The sequence below is a fragment of the Papilio machaon genome, chromosome 23, assembly GCF_912999745.1.
Source record: "Papilio machaon chromosome 23, ilPapMach1.1, whole genome shotgun sequence".
Lineage (NCBI taxonomy): Eukaryota > Metazoa > Arthropoda > Insecta > Lepidoptera > Papilionidae > Papilio > Papilio machaon.
In genome coordinates this window covers 3988445-4006944 of record NC_060008.1, presented here as the reverse complement: position 1 = coordinate 4006944, position 18500 = coordinate 3988445, and the positions used below count along the sequence as shown (strand labels likewise).

The following is an 18500-nucleotide window of genomic DNA, read 5'->3' as shown; positions in this document are numbered from 1 at the left end:
TGTAACTAACACAACTTTCTTTTATATATATAGACTAGCTTTTACCCGCGACTCCGTCCGCGCGGAATAAAAAATAGAAAACGGGGTAAAAATTATCCTATGTCCTTTTCCTGGTTCTAAGCTACCTGCCCACCAATTTTCAGTCAAATCGATTCAGCCGTTCTTGAGTTATAAATGGTGTAACTAACACAACTTTCTTTTATATATATAGATTACAATTCTAAGTGTATCGTTTATTTTTTTCTTTAACGTTCAATTATAATATAAGCAAAAAGAAATATAATAATGCATTGAAGTAATGAGCTTTTTTAAAATGGAGCTTTGGCTAACTTATTTCTAATTCAGATAAGCTGAGAGTCATACGGGCTGTATAATTGCCGTAGATGTAGCGATGGACAAAGGAATGTTAGACCGTCCTATATTCCCTTTGATTAAATAGGGTCTTCGCACCGTAATATGCCTACACTTGTCTTTGTCTTGTAACAAATGTTATAATGTAACTACTGTAATAGAGTGTATATTTCATTAAATATATAGCTAGGCATTTCCTAGTAGTTTTGTTTAATCTGAACTGGAATATTTTTCGCAAAATAATAAAATTTCTCCATTTGGAATATTGTTCCATCTAATGCTGACACAATTCTCACTTAATATTATAAGTCCGAATGTTTAGATGGATGGATGGATGTTTATTTCAATGTATCTCCACAACGGCTCATAGGATCTCGATAAAATTTGGTAGAAATATAGAACATAGTCTGGAGGAATACATAGGCTACTTCTTTTTTAAATTCGCCCAAACGGAGTCGCGGGTGACAGCTAGTAGTTTATAAAATAAATTTTACGAAAGATAAATATTTCCATGAACCTGAAATTTTTACTTAAGCCGTTCATATTGATAACTTGACAAAATTGGAGCAGATCAGAAGATCCTCACGACTTGTGCTATAAAACTGGGTGAATCGTTTTCCAACACGAACGAAACGGTCATTATCGTGATCTTGTTGGGTAACTGTTAATGCTGTCGGTACCATTGTCAATTGATACCTTGACCTTACCATGTATAGGGATGTCTTGCGTAATAAAAATTAGATCGAAAAAATTTAATCGTATCGATTATAGCATAAACCAAGAAATTCCATTTTCAAAATATTAAAATATTGATGTCATTGCTTTTTCAAACAGAGTGAGAAGGATGACGATACGCTTTTTTTTATAAAAGTTATTCGAAAGTGGAAATCCACATTAAATGAACTTATACAACAATACATGGTTCTTACTTATATCGTTAGCAGATTCTTGTCATATGTATTATGTTAAAATTATCGATAACACAATAATTTAATAAAGCACAACCCTATCGTTCTAACCATAACATATGGTCTTCTAATTTAGCAATTCATAACAACCTATTACTATTAATTGATCAATAAAGTTGTATGAATATATTGAGGTTAATCAAATTTGCTTGAAATATAATTTTACTTCATGGAAGGTGTTGAGATCAGTGAAAATAACCTCAGAAGAAACTAAAATATTTATTGTGGGTTTCTGAGAACAAAACATATTATTATCTCTGTTTTGACAAAAATGACAGGGATGACAATATGTTTGACAAAAATGACAAGGATACGAGTATGTTTTATATTTATACAGAGATTTTGGTGGAGGAAACCCACGGTTAGAGTCACACTCATATTTCATAATTAGAAGATTTAGTAAGAGTACACTTTTTTATAGAAAGATTTATGTAACGATAATTTATATCGGAATATTTGTATTTTTTTAGATTCGAATTGGAATTTAATCTGTATTGATGTAATATTTTTGTTAATAAATAAGTAAATATCTCTATTGCTCTTAAAATACAAGTTGTAGACGTCCATAATATCAATTAGCAATGGTCAAAGGGTTAAAACGTTTGTTTAACTAAACAGTGTTTAACTGTATTTTGGAGTAATACAGACATCTCTTAATACTAGATTATTATTATTATTATTATTTAAAACATACCAGGTATCTTTTAACCGTCAATGCTGTAGGCAGTAGTGGTAATCTTACTTCTTACTAATATTAAACATGCGATTGTTTAGATGGATGGATGGATGTTTGAAGGTATCTCCGGAACGGCTCAATGGATCTTGATGAAATTTGGCACAGGTAGAATATAGTCTGGAAGAACACATAGGCTACTTATTACGTTTTTTTTTAATTCCGCGCGGACGGAGTCGTGGGCGACAACTTGTAAAATTATATTCTACACCTGTTTATCGGTAATAAGTGGTACATTTCACATAAATGATGTGTAATTGAAATTTAATCTGTTTGGAGTCTTATTTACATCGGATACAAGATAAACTGTTCAGGTTTCTACAGTGCCTTGGGGCTTGACGTTTTAAATAAATTAACATATACCAAAGAAATACTTGATAAGAAATGACACAAGTAATACAACTACAGAACTTGTAAAATTATATAGATCATTATTTTTTATAACAATCGAAATATAAATGACATGATTAAAAGCGTTTTAACTTTTTCTTATGTAGGATTACGGTTTAGCTTTTTATAAGAAATACAATCGCGTCAAAACTCACGACTAATATATAAGTAATAAGATAAACGTGACTTATTTCTATTTAATAATAGCCATCATGTCTTGATGACAAAGCACTTCTAAATCGGGCCTCTGTTACCAATGGACCATTGTAGTTTCTTTTCTTTAATTCCATTTCAAATCTATTTCTTACTAGTCAATTGCGACTCCGACTTTTGAAAAAAAAAAAACGTAACTAGTAGGTTATATGTTACCTAATAAGATCCATCCATCCATCTATACTCATAGTCTGTTATGCGTTATAAATCTGTTACGATATACGAATCTTGTGTTTTCAATTAAATTTTCATTATTCACGTACCTTATCAACATTCGACACGCCAAGATTGTACTAATTCGAAACATCTCAAAGGGTCTGCTTTGTGGTTCAGAATTGATTTCATGGCTTTTCTTTTGCGTGAAGGTAACGGAATCTCGACTTTCATTTTAAGGTTGCAATGTTTTAAGCGGCCCTTAGTAGATTAGCTGTCAAATTGATCAACGCTCACGATGAGTTACTGCAGTTCTGTGCCATCACTTTCTATAGCTGATCTTCTCATCTTATGACTCTCATTATTTTTTTCTTTGTCGACATCCATTCATTATGTTACTGTAATAAAATTAGAAACTTTGGCTTAGGTGTTTATATCTTAAACAACTTTTAAAATGTTGAATGATACTTTAGCAGTCCCATAGTGTACTGATACAGCCATTTCTCTAAAGTTCTGTGAAATTTCTGATTAGCATTCAGTGGAAACAAAAACTTTAATCCCGTCATTTTTACTTAATAATTAAAAAATAGTTCAATTTTATTCTATTAATTAAACTTTAGAACAATTGTTATGCATTTCTCCGTGAAGTGGTACAGGTGAGCGTGTTTTGCGCACGCGCACGTTCAGTCCCGCCATGGCGGTGTTCTGCGGCGCGCGCGTACGTCCGCTAGATAGACGTGTCTACTCCATTACTCTAGTGGTGCGTTGTTATATTATTGAATATTGCTAAATGTATTAACTTTGAACACCTATAATAATTTATTCATCCCAAGGATAATTTGGTAAACCTTGGATGATAGTTTTGGGGAAGAATTCACATTTTTATTGTTTTTTGTTTATTTTTCTGAAGTTTCCGAGTAAATTTATAAAATTGAAGAATTCGATCGAATGTGCTTATTTATGTTCTGTGTTGTGCGGCACTAATTTTAGTGAAATAAAATGCATATTTAAAGTGAAAATCTAAGGAAGTAAACCGATAGTGATGAAGGAGTGATTAAGTCATTGTCATATTCCTCTGGGTTTAATATTTGTTTGCAAATTGAAATGCAAATAAAAGTTATTATTTTTTGATTGTTCATATTCTTTTCGGATTTATAAAAAAGTACTAAATCGATTTTAATTATTAGTCATTGTGTTCACTATAGAAAAATAACGTAGGGGCAAAAATCCTGAGCAGCTAATAATAGAAATAAATTATTATCTAATTATATCAAATGCTTCAAATCCGAGTACTAATAGTACGTGCTTCATTATATTTGCGAATTACTGAACCGTGAGACAGCTTGTTTTTGCACATTTTTTTTATTTCAAAGTAAAGCTCAATTTATTGAAGCGTAACCACTCTCTTATAAAAAGTTGATTAACGCGTGTTTTAAAGCTATTAGTTTTGTTACGTTTACACATTACGCTATTTAAATTACGCTATTATAGTATAGGTAGTGGTAGACTAATAATAGCTAATATCCTTACGATGTTGTTACGATAGAGTTTTGCAAATGTTGGAAAAAAATTCATAATACATTTTCATGTATTATCTTCTGTCTTCAGCGCTAGTTTGTATACTGAAATAAACAAAAAATTTAAAAATGGTATTCGTTATCAGCAATGCATATTAGTAATGACGGGAAGATTTGATTTTAATTAGGCACTAGCTGTCGCCTGCGACTCCATCCGCGCGTAATTAAAAAAACGTAATAAGTAGCCTATGTGTTCTTCCAGACTATATTCTACATTTGTGCCAAATTTCATCAAGATTCGTTGAGCTGTTCCGGAGATACCTTCAAACAAATATCCATCCATCTAAACTTTCGCATTTATAATATTAGTAAGATTACATACAGACACTCCTCGTTTTAATTTTATATATTGAATTTATCAATTCCCAATGATCAAGTAAAGTATGTCAATACAAGTTATATCTCCAGTCGTTGCCTACATTCCTCAATGAGCGATTAGTTCCGACAAATTGTGTTCGGATAGTGACAGAGTTTATCTTTGTCCAATCGATTGGCTGAGCTGCGCTCCCGCTAACTGTTTATCTTCAATCTTTTGACGATTCAACATTTAAATCATTTTGCTTTTAATTCTATTTAAAACTAGCTTTTACCCGCGACTCCGTCCGCGCGGAATAAAAAAAATGCACACAAGATAAAAAAGTTCCTATGTCCGTCTCCTAGTTCTAAGCTACCTCCCCATCAATTTTCAGCTAAATCAGTTCGACCGATCTTGAGTTATAAATAGTGTAACTAACATGACTTTCTTTTATATATATATAAGATTGAAGTCAATTGTGTAAATTAAAATGTATTAAAATGTATCATAGTAAAAGGAGAAGTAAACGAATCAAATCTCCCAATTCAAAACAAGCCTAGCTTTTATTTTCCTCTTTACTTCTGTTCTCTACTTTAAACTTGATGGATACCTACTATAAGAAATTTACGTGCAAACTGTTTTTAATCGCTAGTTTCAACGACGGAACGTTTGAAAGCAGTTCCTACAATGCAACGCCACTGACCTTGTATTGTCATTTAGAGGAAGGGGACGCCGAGTAATGTTAGATCCTCAGGTGTGCATCCTGCATTATCCAGTTCCGTATTTTGAATTACTTCCTATTGGAACTCGTAGACTCAGTAAAATAACAACTATGAAAAATCTTAATATATGTAAATCTCGTGTCACAATGTTTGTCCTCAATGGACTCCTAAACCACTTAACCGATTATAATACAATTCGCACACCATGTGCAGTTCGATCCAACTTGAGAGATAGGATAGTTTAAATCTCAAATTATAGTCGCAATTTTAATTTATTGCTAATTATTTGTCTATTATTATTTGACAGTCACAATTATCTGTTAACTCCAAATGATTCTAACAGATTTCGATACTTTTCGATTGGGTTGAGTAAGTAATCAATAGATGGCGCTGCTATAGTAAATCTACGAACGTGTCATATAAGCTTATTAACTGCGCGCGGACGGAGTCGCGGGCGACAGCTAGTAGAGTAATAATAAACTCTATATAACGTCAATCGATGTAACTTCTAACTCCTGATAACATCTAAATTGCTTGATTTTGGATGGTTTACTTTGTTCAATACTTTTACATATTCCTTATAATATCGCGTACACTCGATTTAAAATCACAAATGCATCATTTATTAAAGGTACGATAATAAGAAAACTTTAAAGTAAATTTTAAATGAATACAGATCATCTTAAGTATTTCACTTAGTATCAAATAAATATTTTTAAAAATTTTAACAGTATTAGTTTTGTAAAGAAAAATCTAATTTTCTGCAAAGCAAGATATTCGCTCAAGAGATTATTAATACCGCCGTAGCCTAGTTTCGAAGCTGTTATACTCGTAATGAAGTTAAAGTTCTTATCTTTTTTTACAACTTAACTCGTTTAAAGTATATACTTTTATTTAGGAATTTGCTTTCCTGTCCTAATTCTTTTAAAAAGCAAAGAATATTTCTATGACAGATCTTTCTCCATAGACTTTCGACACTTTGTTTTTTGTCTGAGTGTTTATTTTGGTTTAGGAAACAAAAGATTTCGAGATAATTTGTTTAATGCCTATTACTATAAAGTGATAGCACGACTTTGTAAGTCAACGATACAAAAGTTTGTAAGAAATGTCGTTAGCGAGGACATTTTAGAGAGAGGCTTGTATATTTTGTCTTTACTGATTTGCAATTTTGATTTAAAAGTTTTTTAGATTTTTCTTATAATAACATTAGGAAATTAAGCTACTTATGCATGGTAATCTTTATACAAGGTTCATACATATTACGAGCTCTTTATAATGAAATTTTAATACACGACAAGATATTTTGTAGCTTACAAGATTATCAACAAATCTTGCGTAAAATGTACAAAAACTTTTTCTAAAAAAACAAATGTCTACAACAAATTGTACATGTGACTACATTTTATTTCATGTCGGTAAGTGAAGTATCTTTTAATTTGTTAATAACATGATTGTGTGTTTAATTTTCAGATAGAGCCGAACACAGCGTTTCTCCGTGCGGCGCGCGCCGGCCAGCTCGACACAGTTCTCGATTTGCTGGATTCAGGCGCTGTTAAGGACATCAATACTTGCAACTCGGTATGTAAAACGTGTAATTTTGTCGGCGATATAAACAGAAAACATCCCTTTTCTGTATGTCCCTCCTATGCCCATGAAAGGTTCTGCAACTTTCCAAAGTTGATCTCTAATGATAGCGGTCATTACCTTTTAGTGTAAGGTCGTAAAGGGTTAAAGATTTTTATGAATCACACATATTTTTAATTGAAATCTCAAAAACTCTGCCTAATAAACGATATGCTAAACCTAATAAAAGTATGCCATAACTATTTTTTAGGTTATTTTGTTCATCTACCGCACATTAGCTACAATTCACAGGGCAGATTGTCATTACGATAGGCGCAGACAAATTGCAATGTTCTATGCAGTTCTTTCCTGTCGTATTACATTCAACAGTTATACCATTTGATGCACTTAAATATAGTTCTATTTGAAGTTGAGTTAAGGTTTATTTTTGAAGCACACGTACGTGGGAACTGCACCATGGTAATTAGACTAGAACTGAGCTTATCTCTTGATCGTTTTTATATGCTAATGTTTTTACGCCATCAGTGAAAACATTTAAAAGAGAGATTTAAAAGAGACATAAAAACAATACTTAACTTAAATTTTTCACACAAGTTAAAAAAATAAAGATTGTGCAAAATTTTGAAGTATTAGAGTAATGTTTTCTAAAGATAGATAAGTTCTACTCATTTCTTTTTATCTTTCGACTGTAATTGACGTTATATAGATTCGTAATTAAATCTAAGGCAAACTATTGCTTTAACTAATTTTCATAAAATTTTTAGTTAGAGTTTTTTAACACTCGAGGATATAAAAGATTTATTTTATTATTTGGAATAATAATAAGAACTAAAAAAAAAATTGAGAATCAGTGTGGATAACTCATACTATCGAACTGTAAGCAAAAACATGTTTAAATACTTTTTTTGCTTTTTTAATCTTAGTCAGTAGGTAACTTACCTTTACATTAAGCTTGTATTCTACGAGGTCATGGTACTTTCATGTAGAGCCAAACCATTTGTAAAACTGCAAAAACTTTAGTGCTTTACTATTGTTACAGCTAAGATGATTTAGCATTTTAGAGGTAAAGAAAAAATATATGACTAACAATTATAGAGTTACTATGAGAAAAACGTTCAATGTGGTTTTATATTCTTTGATACGTAATTATCTTTTTACGAACATGTGGGAAAATGTACACCAAGTAATTACTTTAATTTGGAATACAATGAAACAATTCATAAGAAGTCTAGTGGTCGCCCGGTACTTCGTCAGCGTCCGCTTGCATTAGCTAGCTTCCCGTCAGAATTGGCCCAGCCGTTTCGGAGATTATCGGGAACAAACACGGACTTGCGAACAGACAGACACACAAACATTTAAAAAATTCTTTATAAAGCAAATGTTCGCGAAATAAGATATTACATACAAACACTCCAATTTTATTAATTTTATACATAGATTTATACTAAAATAATTTTATAAATCTATTGTGTAAGAAAGACAATGGTTGCTACTTAATTAAAATTATTTTTAATGAATAGATGTTTTTACCAACAATGGATTATTCTGAAACATTATTATTTAAAAAATAATATTTCCTGAGCATTACGAACTAATCCTGCTATTGATTCTCTAAAGTCAGATTTGTTACTTAAATCCAGGTACTTACAAACAAAAACAAATCGACGCTATTTTGTTGTACGTTAATCCCTAATTTTGGTTCACACCCTTTAATTGTGCAAATTAAACTTTTTGCTATGATTGCATTGTTTTAAAAAATATTACTATGTCGTATGTAAGATACAAATGTAGTCGGCCTTCGATCTAGCTGATACGTTCCGCGCTGGTGACTGTCACCCGTCGTGCCTCGTGCGTCTCCGGGATCCATTTACAACTGCCATTGCGTAACTCTTTATTAATTACAATCATCCTAAAAATAATTGCTAATCTACGTAACATTACATAAAACAGCCGATGAAGTCTTAAAGGTTTTTGAACGCAGCCATGTACAGTTAACGTGGGTACAAGAAGCAAGTTAAGTTAATTCTGAAAGGGATAAAAAAGTCCCATAAAAGATGGCTCTTTTTAAGTCGATTTTTATATGCTTAAACAGTGAAAATCACGAGAATTCTTTATTCGGACCATAGAAACAAAATTTTCTTTTTTACGACGAAATAAATTCTAAAGTAAATTCGTAAAAACCGATAGTTGTAACAACCGGTGACAGGTATTAATAGGAAAGATATGTATATAACATTCAGCCAGGACCTTTGATTTTGGTCAATTTAACCGGTATGTTGTTCTAAACGATGTCGCCATAAACGGTTTTGACTGTATATACATTTATAAGCTCTACTTGCAATAATTTCCCTCGTGAAATATAAACATGGATATTTCCGCAGGCGGGCAGGCAAGTGATGCGCGAACTTAATTTGAACGAATCTTATCAACATTATTAACCTGTGTTCATTCCCGTGGAAAATACTGACATACTTAAATGTACGTTTTAATTAAGATCGAAGTATTTAATTAATTTAATATTATTTTCTCTCCGCCATAGCGAAAACCATGATATTTTTTCGATATACATACATACTATACATATAAAACGATCGACCTATTTCGGATTTTTTCAAAATTAATCCATCGTGCGGACGAAGTCGCTGGCATCAGATACTTGCTTGAAACACAACATCGAATGTTCATTGAAATGTGTTCTAACGGAGAAACATAACAATTATGCGTCATCAATATGCGTGCAAAGTTTCACGGGATTTTAATTAAGCAGAGATTACGGCGTTTTCTCACGATACGAAAATATTTTAGAATTTCTTGCACTTCTACTACTATTGTTTATTTCATCTTGGTTAAGATTCATGTTTGAAACTTAAATTATGATCTTCACTTAAATAAGAAGCTTAACTGTCGCAATCAAGAGCAGAGGCGTGGGCGCATCAGAGGGTCTCGCGTCTTGCAGTTTGATGGCTATATATTGAGGCGCTAGGGTAGTTGCCCCGTTGGTCGCCTAAGTGGCAGACCGATGCATACCGGGGTAGTCGCCCTATTGGTAGCCTAGGAAGCTAACCAGATATCCGCCGTGGTAGTCGTCCGGTTCGTTGGCGTTGGATCCCAACGAAGTACAATCAATTTTCAATAAAACTATTGTAAATAACTACATGTTTCTATGAGAATCGGTCGAAAGGGAACACGTTTTCCCATATATTCGATTGGCCCAATTGAAAAAAAAAATCCCATCGGACCAATTGCTTGGTCTACTCTCTCATATATTATGTAACTAAAATGCAACAAATATGCTTTGAGTTTCTCACTATTAAATTAAATGCTCAAGATTGTTTTACAAAAACATGTAGTACATTTTTATTTTAACATATACTAGCTTTTACCCGCGACTCCGTCCGCGCGGAATAAAAAAAAAAGAAAAAGAAAACTGGGTAAAAATTATCCTATGTCCGTTTCCTGGTTCTAAGCTACCTGTCGACCAATTTTCAGTCAAATCGATTCAGCCGTTCTTGAGTTATAAATGGTGTAACTAACACGACTTTCTTTTATATATATACTAGCTTTTACCCGCGACTCCGTCCGCGCGGAATAAAAAATAGAAAACGGGGTAAAAATTACCCTATGTCCGTTTCCTGGTTCTAAGCTACCTGCCCACCAATTTTCAGTCAAATCGATTCAGCCGTTCTTGAGTTATAAATGGCGTAACTAACACAACTTTCTTTTATATATATAGATATAGAAGATGTTGGTCAGGTCGAAGTAAATTTCAGATATTTTATTTTTCATGTTTCTGACCTCCTTTTTTCTATTTAAATTTGTATTCTTGCAACTTTAGTGAAATACGACAACATAATAAAATTTTATGTACCCTTAGTTAACTCGAACAAAGCTCGCGAATGACGGTAGCTGGAAAATTAAATTACCAACTTTAGTTGCGGTTGCGTCGCTCCGAGGCGCGGGTAAACTAGTTTACGAACTGAGATTTAATATATCGTGTTAAAGCTCTCGTTAACTGCCATTATAACTTTGATTCAAGTTTTATTGTGAAAAGGAAAATTAGATTTTGTAACTTGTAGCACTTATTCTTTTGTATATGTGGATGATAAAGCAAAAAGAAGTGGGTGAACGACCGAACACTCGATGTCGATCCATTTTCTCTTATCTTATTAGGTATTTTATAAATTTATTTCAAATTTATTAGAACTATGAATCACAATAACAATATCACAAATTAAAATCTTCAAAAGCATTACAAGTTATTGCATATTTTAATCAAGTCACGGTAACCAGCTGATAAATGTCTTCTTTATATTACAGAATGGACTCAACGCATTGCATCTAGCAGCAAAAGATGGTCACATCTCTGTTGTAGAAGAACTCCTGAAACGCGGAGCCACAGTTGATGCTGCCACAAAGAAAGGTTCGTTTTTATTATAAATTCAATATTTATAGGATTCCCAACTTTGGAGAGGTCTAACTTGGGTGGCTAACATATCTGAAATTGCAAAAAAGTTGTGATACGAAGTTTTTTACCAGTGGTGGTAATTTTTTGTCGCTTTATCCGTCAAAAAAAAATTAACATCATTTTGGAAAGACTGAAGTGACAAAGAAGAAGAGTCAATTCGTGGATTATTTATTTGTATTACCTCAGAACTCTATTCGTAAGACAGCATGCCATGTGGTCATAGTTTTAAAAAATGACCAGTAGGTTTTATGTAGGTGTTTCCACAGTGTGAACTCATGGTTGTAAATATTCTAGGAAACACAGCGCTGCACATAGCATGCCTGGCCGGACAAGAGGATGTAGCGCGCGCTCTGCTCGGCGCAGGCGCGCGGGCAGACGCGCAATCCGCGGCAGGGTTCACACCGCTGTACATGGCGGCGCAGGAGAACCATGCCGGATGTGTCAAGATGCTGCTCGCCGCTGGAGCCAGCCAGACACTTGCTACAGAGGTAACATACATTATTTTAGAAACTTAATTTAACTAGTCACGTGATAAAAACTTTTTGAAGATACCTTATAACAAATATTCATCCATCCATTTACATTTTCGCATTTATAGTACTAGTAAGGTTAATAATATGACTATATGTTTTTGTATGAGTTTATTATGTTTTGTTTTTCTTTATAAATTCCAGGACGGGTTCACGCCGCTGGCGGTGGCGATGCAGCAGGGCCACGACCGCGTGGTGGCTGAGTTGCTAGAGTCAGATACGCGGGGCAAGGTGCGCCTCCCCGCACTGCACATCGCCGCCAAGAAGAATGACGTCAAAGCTGCTATGCTTCTGCTCGAGGTAATTTTATAATTTACTAACTAGGTGTTGCCCTCGACTCTGTCCGAGCGGAATTAAAAAAAAACTTATAGGCTACTTCTAAGTGTTCTGCCAGACTATGTTCTACATCTGTGCATCATCAAGAATAGCTGAGCCGTTCCGGAGATATTTTTTAACATCCATCCATCCAGCAAAACTTTTGCATTTATAATATTATTAAGATCACTAATCTTAAATTATTCAAACGTCTTTAATAGAAGTGCTGAAAAATGTAATAGCTGAAGTCATCAAGAACATCAAGAAACGATAAGGAAATGGAGAAAAAAATAAAAGTGTGCTACATAATTGGGAACTAACTAATCAGAAAGATTTCAGTCGTAATTTGCCATGTTTAGTCGGACCAATAACTTAAAAGTTTTTTATCATAACTTATAAATACCAGAACGAACACAACCCGGATGCTTGCTCAAAGTCCGGCTTCACTCCGCTGCACATAGCGGCACACTACGGCAACGTGGGCGTGGCCAAGGCGCTGCTGTCTGCGGGCGCTGACTCCGGCCGCGCGGCCAAACATAACATCACCCCCCTACATGTGGCCAGCAAGTGGGGACAACTAGCTATGGTTGATCTGCTGGTTGAAAATGGTAAAAGGACTAAAAAAACAATATAAAAGTTACAGGTAGCGCGCCCTTTCACCGAGAACCAGTGATCACCGAAAAAATCTGATTTCAGTATATTCCCTTTCCATTCCTGATTTTGTATAGTTCTTGATACTTTGTGAAACAAGGAAGAAACTTTGGTAAATTTAGAGGATCTGGTAGGGAAGAAGTTTCATCATCAGCTCACTAAACGTCCCCACCGAGGGGCTCGGAGCCTGCCCTAACTCAGGGGTGACTGGGCCATAGTCACACATGTTTTTGTATATCGCCAGGTGCGAACATCGCGTCAGTGACTAGGGATGGTCTGACACCATTGCACTGCGCGGCTCGCTCCGGACACAGCAATGTCGTGACGCGACTTCTGCAGCACGGCGCGCCCATCACTAGTAAAACTAAGGTTAATACTTACATATGTAATAAATAATAATGTAATAAATATTTATTCTAGTATATCAAAAATCTCTGTTGTTTAATGTTGTGTTTGTCTCTCTTTCTCTCTTAGAAATGAATCTGCAAAAATCTTTACTGCAAAGGAAAAATTAATCATTGTACTAACTTTCTTTTCTAAAAAATAATTTTTTTTACAAACTTCTTTTGAGCACATATTATATAAATTTATATTAGTTATTATTTAACAACTGCTATTGCCCGCGACTCCGTCCGCTCACAATTTAAAAAAACTTAATTAATTACCCATGTCTTTATCCAGAATAAGATTTACATCTATGCCAAATTTCAGCGAGATCAATCCAGCAATTCTGGAGATACCTTCTAAAATCCATACATCCATATAAATATTGACATTTGTAATATTAATAAGATATATTTTTTCCAGAACGGTCTGACGCCTCTCCACATGTCCGTGCAAGGCGAACACGTGGAGACGGCAAAGGTACTGCTGTCGGAGGGCGCGCCCATTGACGATGTCACCGTCGACTACCTCACCGCGCTACACGTCGCCGCGCACTGCGGACACGTTAAGGTACACTAATTAATTAAATCTACCCTTAGTGTACATTTGCCAGACGAAAAACCTGCAAATAATGCCTATTATTGTATAGTCAAATAAGGATAACTGATTCAATGAGAGGGGCGCTACTGTCGCAGTTAGAAACATGATATGAAAGTTATTGTACGAAAAGGATCTTGTGATTGTGATACTTTTTTGACAGTGACAGAGTGGCGCTATTGAGCCATTATAATTTAGTTTCACTTTTGCCCACCGGATCAGAAATCGTTGTCGATCTTTACATCTTATTGATTTTAAAAAGGTAGAGATATATTAATATAAAATGACTTTCAAATCAATTTCAACATTTTCTTAACTGAATTTGGTTATCTTTTAGATACCTTTGTCTTCCAGATTTTATCATCTAGATTGAAAATGTGCATTTGAAGTTAAATATAATTCAGTGATATATTTGCAGGTGGCCAAGTTATTACTAGATAGAAACGCAGACGCGAACGCGCGAGCTCTGAACGGCTTCACTCCTCTACACATCGCATGTAAAAAGAACAGGCTCAAAGTTGTCGAATTACTTTTGAAGTATGGTGCAAGTAAGTCGCTTAATCTAATCTATGCAGCAGAATTTAGACATAAATTTAGAGCAGTGTTTCCCAACCTTTTTAGATCCATGTCCCATTTTCAGGATGAACATGACTATTGCCCCTTTATAAATTTTGTTTAGAAATAAATTTCTCTCGAGGTCTAAATTTACAATGTTAGAGAAATAATTAAATACTACTTTTGGCTGACTAGATCAATTTCATATAAAATTTTTAAACATGAAAACACATATAAATAGTTTAAATGCAACGGAATTTTGTCTCTAAAACGTTTTTATGTATATTTTAGCACTGGCTATCATTGTAAGGATGTGGCCATAAGTTTTTAAATCTCCGAATTGACCCCCCCCCCCCTTAATCCCCCAGGTACACTTGGGTAACACTGATTTAGAGCGTCAGCACAATTATTGAGTACCGGTAGTTTTAAAATTTTATATTTTTAAAGGTAAATCAAGTACGACAGAGTCTGGTCTGACACCGCTGCATGTGGCGGCGTTCATGGGCTGTATGAACATAGCGCTGGTGCTCGTTGGTGCGGGCGCAGACGCGGACGCAGCCACAGCACGCGGCGAGACGCCATTACATTTAGCTGCGCGCGCGCACCAGACTGATCTAGTTAGAGTGCTACTCAGGAATAACGCTAAGGTATGTATAGAGGTAATCAAACATCGTATATATGTATGTAATGTTTAATTAAGCAAGAAATAAGGAACTGTCTTGTCATTTAAGTGTAGGTATGATAAATCACTTCCTTAGTGATTGTTAAACGATTATACGGCACTTAGTAATGTTGGTATGACCAGGTGGAAGCCCGAGCGCGGGAGGAGCAGACGCCCCTGCACGTGGCGGCGCGGCTCGGACACGCTGACATCGCGGCGCTGCTGCTGCAGCACGGCGCTGACGTCGCTGCCACCACCAAGGACCACTACACGCCACTTCACATCGCCGCCAAGGAAGGTACATATACACAAAAGCAAAGATGTTATATATTTAAATCACCTAAGCCGAAGTCATTGTCACCAATTGATGATTTTGTAAAGTCCTTCGTAATACCACAGTCAAAGGGACACATTATGTTATAGGGGGGTTTGAATTAACTACATTGGGATTGGAGCCTTTCAAGAGTTTGACTTGTGAACTTTTATTACTAAAGGTAAAATAGTTACCAAAGAATTTCAAGATGTTTATTTGAATTCGTTCAAACACTTTATCAAGGTTAGAACTTTTAAACACTACAGTACAATTAATTTAATATAACTCCCCCTTAGTCTTTTCACACAAATAAGAAAAAATTAAAATATTCGATTATACCTTATCTTTAATGTCTTTTGTTATCGTATTATGATAGGTAAAGATGAAGTAGCATCGATCCTGCTCGATCACAACGCGCCCATCGAAGCTGAAACACGAAAGGGCTTCACTCCGCTCCACCTAGCGGCCAAGTACGGAGACATCGGCGTTGCGCGTCTGCTGCTGGCGAGGGGGGCGCAACCTGACGCCCCGGGGCGTAGCCACATTACCCCCCTGCATATGGCCACGTACTACGGACATCCCGATATCGCCCTACTGCTACTTGATAAAGGTAGGAAAACTTAAATATCTTATATTAAAAAAAAATAAGTTCAATACTAATGCATGCCCGCAGGTAACTGTCGCCCGGCTTTGACCAGGTCTTTTAGTTGGCCACATACCTTATTGTGACCCTTTTTGCGTTTTTAACATTTTTTTGCAACCATAATACGATCAACAGATCCAAAAAAGCCTTTCATTAAATACAGTCCATACATTCTGGTCCTTCGAGTCCGACTGAACCAGTAATCTAATTTGATAATGTACATTTGCCTCTTTCACTCTTTGGTTTTTACGTATAGGTGCCTCTCCTCACTCGCTGGCGAAGAATGGTCACTCCGCGCTGCACATCGCATGTCGACACAACCACCCAGATATAGCCTTTGCTCTCCTCGAACATGGTACATATTTTTTGTATAATTAAAATAATCGTAAATCGTTTAAAATCTTTCTTTTTGTAATTTTATTAATTACAAGCGACTGCCCGCGACTTTGTCAAAATCGATTCAGCTGTTCCGGAGATAAACCGAAACAAAACGCGGCCTTGCAGAATGACATACAGACAAGAATTAAAAAAATGGTTTTTTGTTATCAATCTACGCAAATATATGACGTGTACGAAATATTTATTTTCGAAATTACGTACAGACATTCTAATTTTATTAATATGTGTAGATAACTTTACTAAAGTGGGTATTATCGAAAGTTGAAATAGAGGCGATGTAATTCTATCTATAACAATTTGTACAGACGCAGACCCGGGTGTAAAGTCGAAGGCGGGCTTTACACCTCTGCATATGGCGGCGCAGGAGGGACACGAGGACTGCGTGGAGATGCTCATTGAACGCGGCGCTGATGTTAATGTTCCAGCCAACAATGGTAAGTACTTCAGATACTAACAACAACAAAAAACAACAATTTTTGTACGGGTTTAAATACAAAAAGTGATTATCTCCTTTCAACCCTGCTCCTAATGTCTTGAATGAAATTCACTAAATTTATCTAAAGCTCGTAAGCTGTTGAATTTTTTAAATAGGTACTTCTTCTGTATTGAAATGATAAACTTTTTGGAACGAAGTTCCTTACCGCGCGTTGTGAAAGGGGGCTAGACGGAAAAAATTCTTACGAAAAGTTGTCACGACACTTTTTGCTATAGTAAGCTGTGCGGCGTCGCATGTTTCTCTGTCTGTCTCTCTCTCTCTCTTATAGAAAGCAAGCCAGATATTTTCATTTCTATTTCGCATTGAACAGTGCGGTGTCGCAACTTAAAAAAAAATAAAAAAAAAATTATTACAATTCCTTCACTAATTAATTGAAAGGAATTTCGTTCCATCCGGGTGTTCCTTGACACCTCTCAAGTTTTTTTTTTATCCAATAGGTCTAACGCCAGTCCACTTAGCGGCTTCTGAGGGTCGTACAGCGGTACTGAAGGCACTTTTGGCGGCGGGCGGGCGTTGCGGCGCTCGCACTCGAGACGGCTACACGCCGCTACATGCAGCCGCACATCACGCACACCTCGCGGCTGCACGTGCGCTACTAGATGCCGGCGCTGACGTCACCGCGCGCGCTGCACATGGGTAACATACTGTTTTACCACCACCATGCTGTTTTACCGACACCGTGCTACTTTACCAACCCCGTGCTACTTTACCGACACCGTGCTACTTTACCAACACCGTGCTACTTTACCGATACCGTGCTACTTTACCAACACCGTGCTACTTTACCGACACCGTGCTACTTTACCGACACCGTGCAACTTTACCGACACTGTGCTGCATTATCGACACCGTGCTGCTTTACCGACACCGTGCTGCTTTACCGACACCGTGCAACTTTACCGACACTGTGCTGCTTTATCGACTACGTGCTGCTTTACCGACACCGTGCTGCTTTACCGACACCGTGCAACTTTACCGACACTGTGCTGCTTTATCGACTACGTGCTGCTTTACCGACACCGTGCCACTTTACCGACGCGTATAGTAAGTCGGTAAAGTAGCTACTATTTTACCGATGCTTTACCGATATGCTGCGTATTTAAAGCTTTATCAGTAACACTAACATGGAAAATCTTAATCGGGGAATTACTTTATTTATAGAAAATAATTAAAATAATAGATTATTTTTCATATCTATGCATGAAAATATGTCATTAGTAAGCAAACTCACTTATAACGTTAAGTTTTACTTCTAACCAATATTTTTTTTCTATTAGCGTTATTACTAAGTATTTATACCATTATATATAAAATAATGGTTTGTCTTCAGATTCACACCTCTGCATCAAGCAGCGCAGCAAGGACACACGCTGATTATACAACTGTTGCTCAAAAATAATGCTGATCCCAACGCATTATCTGCTGTAAGTAACATATTTATTTTACTTTAATATTATTTAAAAGTCCATTCACACAAATGGTAACAGAGAGCTGTGCAAATGAAA

At 35.6% G+C, this 18500-nt stretch overlaps 1 protein-coding gene across 4 annotated transcripts in view; it reads left to right on the top strand.

The window, feature by feature from the left end:
- Nucleotides 1-18500, top strand: part of LOC106707539 (ankyrin-3) — a 116260-nt gene that overhangs the window by 53114 nt on the left and 44646 nt on the right. For 3 of the 4 annotated variants that reach the window (XM_045683653.1, XM_045683655.1, XM_045683654.1), the window contains exons 2-16: nt 6873-6980; nt 11304-11406; nt 11746-11939; nt 12126-12281; nt 12703-12904; nt 13192-13316; nt 13755-13901; nt 14347-14476; nt 14931-15130; nt 15289-15442; nt 15834-16067; nt 16357-16455; nt 16805-16933; nt 17433-17631; nt 18326-18419. In XM_045683653.1, coding sequence (XP_045539609.1) covers nt 6873-6980; nt 11304-11406; nt 11746-11939; nt 12126-12281; nt 12703-12904; nt 13192-13316; nt 13755-13901; nt 14347-14476; nt 14931-15130; nt 15289-15442; nt 15834-16067; nt 16357-16455; nt 16805-16933; nt 17433-17631; nt 18326-18419 — 2274 coding nt within the window. Of the gene's footprint in view, nt 1-3502; nt 3569-6872; nt 6981-11303; nt 11407-11745; nt 11940-12125; nt 12282-12702; nt 12905-13191; nt 13317-13754; nt 13902-14346; nt 14477-14930; nt 15131-15288; nt 15443-15833; nt 16068-16356; nt 16456-16804; nt 16934-17432; nt 17632-18325; nt 18420-18500 lie in introns of those variants that run through there. The other variant, XM_045683656.1, reaches the window with a different exon arrangement.